This window comes from Galleria mellonella, unplaced genomic scaffold, assembly GCF_026898425.1.
Source record: "Galleria mellonella isolate WM207_F2 unplaced genomic scaffold, CSIRO_AGI_GalMel_v1 utg139, whole genome shotgun sequence".
Lineage (NCBI taxonomy): Eukaryota > Metazoa > Arthropoda > Insecta > Lepidoptera > Pyralidae > Galleria > Galleria mellonella.
Window position 1 is genome coordinate 4,001,678 of NW_026441995.1, and position 11,921 is coordinate 4,013,598.

General features: G+C 37.9%; 1 protein-coding gene across 2 annotated transcripts; it reads left to right on the top strand.

Annotated features, from left to right (window-relative positions):
- Positions 1 to 80: 80 nt before the first annotated feature.
- On the top strand, positions 81 to 11,334 carry LOC113513034 (intraflagellar transport protein 56). Of its 2 annotated transcripts, XM_052903566.1 has the most exons (14): positions 81 to 172; positions 605 to 736; positions 1,625 to 1,808; positions 3,202 to 3,257; positions 3,460 to 3,635; positions 4,161 to 4,220; positions 5,349 to 5,495; positions 5,847 to 5,970; positions 6,311 to 6,490; positions 7,205 to 7,402; positions 8,260 to 8,415; positions 8,980 to 9,086; positions 9,508 to 9,632; positions 11,158 to 11,334. In XM_052903566.1, exons 1-14 carry the CDS (start codon positions 170 to 172, stop codon positions 11,235 to 11,237), a joined length of 1,728 nt encoding a protein of 575 aa, XP_052759526.1. In that variant the 5' UTR covers positions 81 to 169; the 3' UTR covers positions 11,238 to 11,334. The 2 variants fall into 2 exon arrangements, with proteins under 2 accessions (XP_052759526.1, XP_052759527.1); XM_052903567.1 differs by lacking the exon at positions 4,161 to 4,220.
- The last annotated feature ends 587 nt before the right edge of the window (positions 11,335 to 11,921 follow it).

Here is an 11,921-nt window from a genome sequence, read left to right on the forward strand (position 1 = left end):
TTTTGTTTGTAACTAGGCAACTAAAAAAAATTGTTTACTTTTCAAATGACCCGTATTTCCCGCGCAATGTTTCGTTTCCATGGTAACGCGTTTTTAGTAAACAGAAGTCTAGAGCTGCATATAATATTTTAGGAAAATTGCAATATTTTTTTAATTATTTTTAATAACTATGGTAAGCATTTTTTATATTATTATTGTACACTAGATACCTTTATATACATTAGATTCTTTTAATCTTTTGAGATAACTAATCCTCTTTTTATTAGAATCTCATCACCATACTTGCCATATTATGACCAGACATCTAGAATTACAGTAATTATCATTATTCAAAATATAATGAATAGGATTTCTTTGTATGATTTTGATAAGGAACCCTAAAAATGTATTTTTTTACCATTAGGCATTCCTCTATTAAATACTCATTATACCTATGTCCTAAAGTAATTTTTTTAAGTATTTTGAAATGATCAACCAACATTACCCACCTTATGCCACCCACCACATATTATGAAAACTGCTAACCGTCGCCTATGCTTCTATGTCCACAATCCCCCTTGCTACTTCTTAGTTTAGATTAAGTTTATATTTATCTTTTATTTAGATTCTGTCGCGTTCAAAACCGGCGACGGACAGCCGTGGCAGTACTGGCAGTAGCTCTGCTAAAAAGAACTTCCCCGAGCTGGAAGATTTCATACTGAAGAGGGATTATGTTGGAGCACTCACCATGCTCGAGGTAATTTTATTAATATATTCTATTATATATATATATATATATATATATATATATATATATATATATATATATATATATATATATATATATATATATATATATATATATATTTATCTTGTAAAAAAGTTACACAACGAAATGGTCATAGGACATAATTATCATTCCAGGCGTTAACTGGCCACTACTGTACATAGTCCTCCACCATATGATAGATTTTGTCAGTAGTTGATATGATTGACAGGTAAGTTGGCAACCGGAGTTAGGCTTTGATAATGTTTTAAGAGGGACGCTGCTGCTTGACCATTAAGTACCCTTACTTGTCTCTTATGACACACACAGGAAAGCTGGGACCTTAATAATAAAGATTTTAATTTTTAAAAATAATCATAAATATAAAATTGAAGTTAATTCAGATTCTTGGATTCTTGTGTTTAAATTACAATTAAATAAAATACAGAGCTCTGAAATTATACAACCTAATAAAAAAAACTATAATTGACATTGGGTAATAAGCATGGAGAAAAATATAAAACTGAAAAGTATACGAGTATTATAAAAGCATGGTAAATCCTTTGTAGGTTTCTTTCGATCCTCGTGTCCAAATCACGAGGAGGAGCAAACCTACAAAGGATGTATCCTGATCACACCTTAATAGTTTTACTTTTTCCTCATGAATTCTAGTTATTCGGAAATTCAGACATGAACATTGACTCTTCGTCCAAACTTCTCAAAATCGTATAGTGGTTTGTAAACAGATTTTAATTGTTATTTTTTTCAATCGAAAGGATTTATATACTTCTATATTGATTATACAAATAAATGTTTTATTTTGATAAAGTCAAATTCTGTTAATAGAAAATTTTTTGTAAATATTTAATATTATTCTAGTTTCTCAAACACGAAGGCAACACAGAGATATGGGCGGAGGTGTGGGCGGCGTGGTGCTGGTTCCACTTGGGGGAATATAGGCAAGCGCTGGAGACCTACGAGCGGGTCAAGGGCCTCGGCAACTTGGACTCAAGGGTCGCGGACAACATAGCTATGGACCTAGCCGTGTGCTATTTTTACTTAGGTAAAATTTTTATAATGATAAAAATGATGTGGTATTCCGACCAATAGTGATATTCTATAATGTCATACTGGATTTTCACTAACGGATGCGAGAATAATTTATATTTAGTACTAGGTTTTTGGTGGCGACTTCATAGGCATGGATTTCAAAAACAAAAAAAAAAACTAATGATAACATTAGTTTTCTTATTTCCAAATACACCACTTCTATACAACATATCAAAACAAAATATACACTGGTTGTTAACTTAGATCTTCAGGAACATATGGGTAGAGACTGCATTCAATTTGATGCAATAGTTTTTGCGCGATGCCAGAATGAACATACTGACAGACAAAATTTCTAAAAATTATTGCTTTGGTTTCTATTGCTTATTACATCACTTTTTTAAGTATCTTCCATGTACAGACAGATCATCCAGTTACAATTTTATTATATTAGTAAGATCCTGTAACAAATAAAATCAATGACTGGACCATTTCGTTACGGTGGCAGCGTAGTAAACTGGTGTTAATGTCCTACTATCCTTATGAACTCATTTTAGTTTTCAAAGTTCGTTTCACTTCATTTGTCATTCCCAATGTTTACAATTTATTCATCATCAATATTTGATGCCAATTTTTTTGCCATTGACTGTCCACTGCTGAACATAGGCTTCCCCTTATGAGGAGTTTTGCCAGAAGCCGCCACGCTTGGCAGACGGGCTAACTGCAGTTAAACTTTGGTGATGTTTCAAGAGGGACGCTGCTGCCCGTCCTTTGACCCTTAAGTTCTCTTAGTCGCCTCTTACAACACCCACGGGAAAAAAGGGTAGCCCATTCTACGCCGAAATCGCTCCGCAATACAGTTTATTGCTACAGGTCAATTTAAACGAACTTTTCTAAATAGGCTGGGGTCTGTGTGTTCTGGGTTATGTCCCTAAATGTTCGTTGCCTGGTTTCTCATAAAGCCTTAGATTATATAGAATAGAGTTTCGAGCCTCAAAAACGAATTAACTTTTTGTTTTAAAAAAACGAGTCAGCTAATTTGACAAATAGCTGACTCCTTTTTTTATTTTAACAGTATTCTATATACTTACGCATGCAATGTATTTTTACGTATTATTAATTAAATAAAATAAGTATTTACGCATTAAAAAGTTGCAGAAATTATAAGATAAAATAAATATAGAAGATATAAAAGAATCACGCAAAATTGTATGAAAAAGTTGACCCGCATTTCTCAAAGCATTTGCATGGAGACATTCTATATAATCTAAGCACGAAGTATTTTAGCATGAGGACCAGGCAATTGGTGTCATTGTGTGATACTTATTATTGCATGTTTGATACGATATTTACACCAAATGCTCAAAATCACAATCGACTTCTCGATAAAACAATATTTTTTGCAGGTATGTATAAGGAGTCCCAGCAAGCGGTAGAAGAAGCACCGAAATGTGCATTGAAGGTAAAATAAATTCTATTTGGTTTGTAGGGATGTTTGGTACTTTTTCACGCCAAAACTAGTTTTTGAAGTTTAAACTAGAGTTTGAAGAAGACTTTGCTGTGTTATGGTAGCCCTACTCATGCATCGTTGATAAAAATATTAACCTGTTTCTGTGGATATACTCTACACTCTATCTATATAATCAAAGTTTGTTTTCTATCAGACGCGGCTGCAATTCCACCTGTCACACAAGCTGGGCGACGAGGATTCCCTGATGCGCGCCCACGCAGCCCTTCGCGACGTACCCGAAGACCAGCTCAGCCTGGCCTCGGTTCATTACCTGCGCGCCCACTACCAAGAAGCTATAGACGTTTACAAGAAACTCTTATTGGATAGACGGTAATGTATACTTCGAAAATAAACTTGCTTCTTGCAGTTAACTACACCGTCTCACCTTCCGATGATCATGGGTTAAAAGGGTGATAATGAAATGGCAGCCCCGCTTGTGCTATTAGTATACACTGGCGGGACACCAGTGAAGGATGTTAGGTGAGAATGACTGCAGGTCAGTTAGCCCATCGTGATTAATTCAAGAATTTACCACGATGGTTTCCAGAGGGAACCGCGTAGAGGTCGACCTGACAGGGTATATTGCTAACAATGGGGGCTGCTAGACCCCATTACTGACAATCCCTTTTTCTCCATTGATGCTCAAGGGTTCGATCCCAGCACAACACAAATATTTATTTTATTTTCATTAGTATTTGAAGAGGTTCAAATAATCACTGGTTATGTAGATAGATTACCAACGCTAATGCAAGCTATTTTATTCAAATAGGTCCAGTAAGTTGGACGTAAAAACGCAAGAGAATTTATGAAGTTATTTTAGTTAAAATATACCTAGACTTTATTCAACTATTACAGATACAAAAGATATGAACGAAACGACATGGATTGGATTAAAATTTTATGTCACACTTCAGGGTAATGATTATCATAAGTTTATTTATATTAATAGAAATTAACTCGCTATAATTAATTAGACAAAGTAGTTACATCATTCGCCCATTGAAAAGTAGGTAGAACATTATTCGAACTAGTAAATCAGACTATATAATTAAAGTATTATTAAATATTTTTTTCAATTAGTTTTTGTAATAAGTAAATAAATTATTTTGGTTGTGATAATCGTAGATTAGACGTAGCCAATGACTGTGTACCAATAAGTTGGGTCCATGGTGTATTTGGGGGAGGGGGGGTCAAACCGTATCTTTTGTAAGGAGGCAGCCTCCCACTCCCCTCCTTGAAAAATAATCTTAAATATACCAATGGTTAAATCACTGATTTAGATCGAGGTTAATTTTAAAAAATGTAGTTGACACAAGCCACTCACCACCGTGTGTGCGTAGGTATGCAAAGATTCCACCATTTACAAACAACACAGTCACGTATTAGCCCTGTGGTCCCGCCATAGATTGGGCCACCCCTTCTTTTTCCCATGTGTGTCGTTAGAGGCTACTAAGAGAACTTAATGGTCAAGGGGTGGGCAACAGGGTCTTAAAAAATCACCAAAGGCTAACTACGGTTGCCAGGGGGGAATCGACCTCCACGCGGTTTGCCCTGGAAACCATAGTGGTAAATTTTTTTTTCAATTGGTCATTATGGGCCAACTGACATACCATCATCCTCACCTGTCACCTTTTACTGGTGCCCCGTCGGCGTGTACCGATAGCGCAGGCGGGGTTACCATTCCATCTTCACTCATAAAAAAAAACTACGCTTGCCAACTCGCCTGCCAAGCGTGGTGAAGTGAGCAAAATTCCTCTTCTATGAAGAAGACCTATTCAGCAGTGGACAATTAATAGCCGATATGATGATGTTGATGATGACAGTCACGTATGATTTGGCATGTCCTATGTAATTTCACTTGTGACATGTGAAATAATCCAAACTTGAAAATCGCGTTATTCCACCCCGCGGTGAGCTACCCACAGAGATACGTAACTGACAAAGTATTACGCAGTATGAAAACCGCAGTCTTTGCTTACGGCTGTACGGGACATGTGTCCATTGCCTTACTGTAACATTTTCCAGCTAAATGACTATTTCCAGTACATACATGGCCCTGAACGTGTACGTAGCACTGTGCTACTACAAGCTAGATTACTACGACGTGTCGCAGGAGGTGCTCGGGGTGTACCTCGCACAACACCCCACTTCCACCGTCGCTGGCAACTTGAAGGCGTGCAACTTGTTCAGGTATATTTCAATAGTTGAATTTGCTACATTAACAATCGAATAACAAATCGAAACATTCAATCGATTAATCAAGAAATATTTGCAGTTACTAGAATCAGTGGACTGTCTCGGTCGACAATTGTTTGTTTGTTTATATTTTCGTTAAGTTCTATTATAACATGCTTTAGATTTATGAAAAAGCGCATTCATGAGAACAAGCAGTTACTGTGCGATTTTTTCGCACTAAAACTCCACAGTGTTGGACCTCTTAATTATAGCACTATAGCCGATGCCAGGCCACGAACTCTATAAGCCAAGATTTAATGTAACATAGATGAACGAGACCTATCAACCTATGTTGCTTATTTCCAGATTGTACAATGGCAAAGCAGCAGAAAACGAACTGAAACAAATATCGTCTGAACAGCACACATTCGGTCAGGACTTGGTCAAACACAATCTAGTCGTGTTCAGGAATGGAGAAGGAGCTTTGAAGGTGAGCAATGCCAAAAATTAAAAAGTAGTCGCACACTTTAAATTATCATTGCATTTTTTGGGAAAAAATTTGCTGAAATAGGTCAACTACAATATAAAATATAAAGTAGCTATGTATCCAGTATGTAGTTCGATAGTCTAACCTCAAACTCTTGACACCATCAAATAGCACTACATTATCACAAAAACTAACGTATAATTCGAATGCCAAAAATTAAGATGATAGGAAAAAGAACTGACCAGAACGGAATTCGAACACATAATGGTGCTGACTTCTGATAAGTTAAACTTCGTCCTATTAACAGCTGTTTAATATTATTAATAGAAATAAAAATTTTTAGGTGTTGCCCGAAATGGTGGACGTGGTGCCCGAGGCACGCCTCAACTTAGCCGGCTACAGGCTGCGGACACGGGAACCTCTGGAAGCTCGAGCACTGCTCGAACCACTACAGCCCACTTCACCGCTCCACTACATACTGAGGGCCGTCGTCGCCGTGCGTCTCTACAACGACACCGGGGATGTGAGTATTAATGATAATAAAACGGTAACGCCGCCTGCCATATACGCTGGTGGGGTATCAATAAGGAAAGTGAGAAAGAATATAGGTCAGTTAACCTATCTTGATTAATTCATCGAGAATTAACTACAATGGTTTCCAGGGAGGGCCCGCGGAAGTCGACCTGATAGGGTTTATTGCTAGCAAAAGTGACGAACATCCCCTTTTATAAAAATTTATTCGCCTCCAAGACGGTAATGCTATCATAGTGCTATGGTTATGGTGGTAAAATAATTCTGCCAAGCACTTTTTTAAATACCTTTAGATATGACTACCTTGGGCAACTTCCGTAAGTATTATACAAAAGTGGTTAAGAAATTTGTCGTCTACAATTCTTTCCGTAATAAATCTGGGCAATGGGGTCAGTTAGCTGAGCATACGGCTCGCCGTCGACAGAGAGTTCATCCTCATATAGAGATGTTTCCTCCCACGAACACTCAGGTTGTGGAATAAACTTCCTGCCGTGATTTTCCCAAGGGCCTACAGCATGAGGTTCTTCAAAAAAGGGTAAAGAGGTTTCTTCAGGGTCGGCAATGCACGCGTAATACTTCTGGTATTGCAGGTAATCATAGGCTACGGTAACCACTTACTTACTTACTTACTTAGGTAGGCCGTAAGCTTGTTTGCCACCTCAGTGGTATAAAAAAATCTCTATTCTCTCTGTATTGTCACTATCAGGAAGAACAGATGAAACTGGCACAGCAGAGCTTCCACCTGGTGGGTAGTTCCGCGTCGGAATGTGACACGATACCTGGCCGCCAGTGCATGGCGTCCTCGTACTTCCTCGCGTCGCAGTTTGAGGAGGTGCTCGTCTACCTCAACTCCATCAAGAGTTTCTTCGTTAACGACGATACGTTCAACTTCAATTATGCACAGGTTTGTTTAATTTAATAAATCAGTTTTTTTTATGATAATAGATAGATAGATAGATAATTTATTTGCATCACTTACAGCACACAAACAGCAAAAGATACAAAAGCAAAGTGAAAAAAGATAAAAAACTATACATGTACAAAAGATTAAAAAAAAAACCAAAAACAAAATCAGAATGCATAATAAAAAATTTTTCTTCATGCGTGTGCCACAGTAATGCAAAATGGCCACAACTCAGCTTTTTGCTTTGCCCTAAAAAGAGCAAAACACTGATAATGGAGTGGTAATCCTCCCAGCGCTAACAGTATACGCGAGCAGGGCACCAGTGAAAGATGATGGATGAGGGTAAATAAAGGTCAATTGGCTCATCGTAACAAATTCGACAAGAATTAGCCACGATAGCTTCCAGGGGGAGCCGCAACCTGATAGTAAATTGCTAGCAATGAGGGCCCAATTACTAACTATCTCATTCCCCCCCAACGTGACAGTTTATGCAAACCTTCTTTACATGACGTAATCGAGCACAGATTTTAGAAACTTCACGTAGAGATAGGCACAGGTTCGCACCATAAAAGTTGTGGAAAATTCTGTTTTTCAGTTTAGAGAGTGGGATATGGTAGTGACAATACAGGATACGAAGGCCTATAGTCACTATAGTCACTATAGTCCTCAGAAATTGCAACGTATGAAGGGTGCCATGGGCACCATATATATACCGTATATGTTTATGTTTATAAGCGACGATTATTAAATGGGCTGTTAGCTTTGTCATTCTAGAAATCATAAAAAAAAACAAGCAGTTCTTACATACCTAATTCCGAGTATACTTGTTGACATAATTGTTTGTTTTTATATATTAGGCCAAAGTAGCAACGGGTTTCTATCGCGAAGCAGAAGAATGTCTCCTAGGCATTCAGGATGAGAGTATCCGCGGCTCCTTCACATACTTGGCATGCCTGTGCCGGTGCCACGTTATGAACAAGGACGCGCATCTCGCTTGGGAGATTTGTGTGAAGGTACCAGTATATTTTTCACCTAATTGTCTAAAAATCATAAAGATAGAAGATTGAATGGTTATTCCTTACTTTGATTTTTATAATTCTGAAAAGACAAAGAGCAGATGATTCGATCCATGGAAACTTTGAGTAGGCTTGTGGATGTCAGCAATAGCAGAGACATTTTTTTTAATAAGTGATAGCGGAATGGTAACCCCGCCCGCGCTATCGGTACACGCTGGCGGGGCACCACCTGTTAAAACCCATTTTCTAATAATCCCTTTCCCCCGTTGCATAGACATAATATATAATACATACCGACTATAAAAAAGCCATATCGCAACTTTTTTTGGTAATCCCATTCTGCTCTTGGGGACGCTACAATATTGAGAAACTTTATCCTAGAGCCTTAGTATCTATAAAAGGAAGCTTATATATATACAAATTTATATGGGAGACTCTATTGTATGTGTGCGAAAAAATTCTATTTCTTTCATACAGTAAAAGGATGTTAATGCTTTTGATTGCATATTCCTAACCGCAAGCTCTACAGTGAGGTGTAATATCTTTGTAATTTAAACGCAGACGGCCGGTACTCCGGACAGCTTCGCGTTGCTGCAACTAGTGGCGAATGACAGCTACCGCATGGGACAGTTCCTGGTGGCTGCTAAGGCGTTTCACATGTTAGACAGGTAATGTCATGGATACTTCAGTCCTGCTCTTGTTTTTGCCTTCGAGTAGCTGACTAAAGATAAAGGATAAAACATGACTGTGAAATGTAACACTTTAATACTAGGATGATAATGAAATAATCCTGCCTGCGCTATCAGTATACATCGTCGGGGCACCAATGAGGGATGATGAATGAAAATAAAAAAGCAGGTCAGTTAGCCCATCGTGATAAATACACCTGGAATTCAACACGATGATTTCCACTGGGACCACGTGGAGGTCGACCTGACGGGGTATATTGCTAGCAATAGTACTGGTAGTCCGCATTAATAACAATCCTTCCTCCCTCCCGCCCTGCCAGGTTGACATGCACTTGGTCTCCCTGGAAACATTCCAATAGTGGCCCTCCAGATCAGTTAAATAATAATTGTGAGCCGGCAGACTTGACGGTGGGCCGGAGATGTGGGAGGGCCTACGCGGCGCAGCTTGCGGGTGTGCCCAAGCGGCTGCAGCAGGAAAGCCGCGCGCCGCCGCCGACCTCGCCGATGCGCTTGCGCTGCTCAAAGGTCTGTTTAAAACACATAATTGACGACCACTGTGACATAAATGGCATATTGCTTTACGTAAATGAAATCCCGAATTCGATTCCCGGTCGGACTGTTAGGAGTCAAAGTTTTCTGTATTCGCTCGGGTCTCGCGTTCTGAGTTGTGCCACGCCTATGTTCAAGAGGCAAGAAATATTATAGCTACTCGAATATCCAAAAGAATTACCAACAATACTTATGTTTATAATAACTAGATTGAATGTTTAAATTTGTTAGGATTCGTATTTATAAGTAGAGTGTTTCCGTGATAATTTCAACAAAACTTAGTTGCCTTTTCATCAAGTTCTATTGAAAGAAACAATATCGATATCGATGGATTCTCTTAAAATAAATCCACACTTCTAGCCGATCTATGCCGAACAACGCAATGTAACATCTCGTGTGTACAAGAGACATATAGAGATAAACAGGCACTCAGACCGAAAATTGCCGGAATGTCTCCAGTGGAAGAAATACCACATGAAAAGCGCGGAAGCGCTATCCTCATTAAACCTATAATTGCTCTAATCCCATCCTCCTGCTCCACTGAGAACGATATGAAAATTATATCTATTGATACTGGTAGAAAAAAAAAACTTGACGCTCGTTGCCTGGTTCCTTGTAGCACTTTTGTGATTTTTGATATGCTATCTTCGCTTAGGTTATATACTTACTTCCAAATAGAATGTCTCAACACAAACAAAATAAACTCAATCTATTAACACTATAACAATTAAAACAAACAAATATCCACCAATGTGCGATGTATCCCATAAGCAACGAATATTAGGCTCCATTTTAAGGGAACTTGAGTTTCCTTTGAAAAAAAACAAATACTTTGCCAAAAACAGACGACTTTTTTAGTAATGTGTGAATAGTGATACCAGGGGGGAAAGGGATTGTTAGTAATGGAGACTAAAATCTCATTGCTAGCAATATACCCAACCAGGTCGACCTCCACGCGGTTCCCCCTGGAAACTATCATGGTAAATTCCTGATGAATTCATCATGATGGGCTAACTGGCCTGTTTTCATTCTCATCTATCACCCTTCACTGGTGCTCCGCCAGCGTATCCCGTTAGCGCAGGCGGGGTACCATACCATTTTCACTTATCCAAAAAAAAAACAATGGTAATATATAGTTATTACTCTATATATAGAAGAAGTGTATATTGTAAGTAGAAAAAAACATATTATTAATAGATATACTGTTATATATATATATATTATTAATAGATATACTGTTTATGACTTTCTATGGACAACAACAACATCAAATGGGCCATCAACTTCTTTGACCTTCTAAGTTTCAAAATATTCGAATTATTCTTTCTATGTGAGATAAAAGAAAGAATTTGGGAATTCCCCAGTTTATATGCAAATTAGTATAATCTTTACACGTCTTCACCAGAGGGAATAGTAAAAAGGGTGGGCTTGGTTGCTTGAACTTTATTATAAAAAATACTTAAAATGTAGCAATGTTTTTATTATAAGAATTTTGTCGCAGGTCCCCGAGCTCATCCGAGGGCGGATCACATAGTCCGGCCGATAGTGAAGTGGGCACAGCAAAATCGGATACCTATCTGATTTCAAGGTATTCTATGATGTCAATCTCTAGAGTCAGTTATAGACATAACACACAACAACTTAGGATTATTTTTTGTAATAAAGTTTTAAAAATAGATTATTTTGTTTTATTTGAAGTATTTTTTTTAATAGATAAATATACAATGGTAACTCCGCCGACACTATTCGTATTCGCCGACGGTATATCAGATCGATGTCCAAACGGTTTCCTCTGGAAACCATCGTGCCTAATTCTTGTGGAATTCGTCACGATAGGCAGATCTGATCTGCTTTCATCCTTATCTCTCATTTCCCACTGGTGCCACGCCATGGTAAACCCTTTTACTATTCTATATTTATTAATTACCCCTGTGTTACCGTTCTATAATCACAACCTTGTGTGCATTGCACAGAAGTTTGGACTATAAAAAATTTATGTACATACAAGTACATACAAATAAGGAATAGTACCAGTATTTTATACTATAAGTACTTTAGTACTATTACTTACAATGTGCTAATTATATTATCCTAGCTATTGCCCGCAGATATGCACGCGTGATATCGCGCTAACTTCCATCCCCCTTCACTTTTCAAATAGCCTTTCTTAGCAAATGCTTACGATATAAAACAATCTTATGTTTCAATTTTCAATGATCTAGACAATAGTTATGCCTGTGTGTTGATAGATAGTCAATCAGGATA

Coding starts and splice junctions, on each gene's coding strand:
- LOC113513034 (XM_052903566.1), top strand. Junction 5,496..5,846: donor AAGGCGTGCAACTTGTTCAG/GTATATTTCAAT, acceptor GCTTATTTCCAG/ATTGTACAATGGCAAAGCAG. Junction 6,491..7,204: donor TCTACAACGACACCGGGGAT/GTGAGTATTAAT, acceptor TGTCACTATCAG/GAAGAACAGATGAAACTGGC.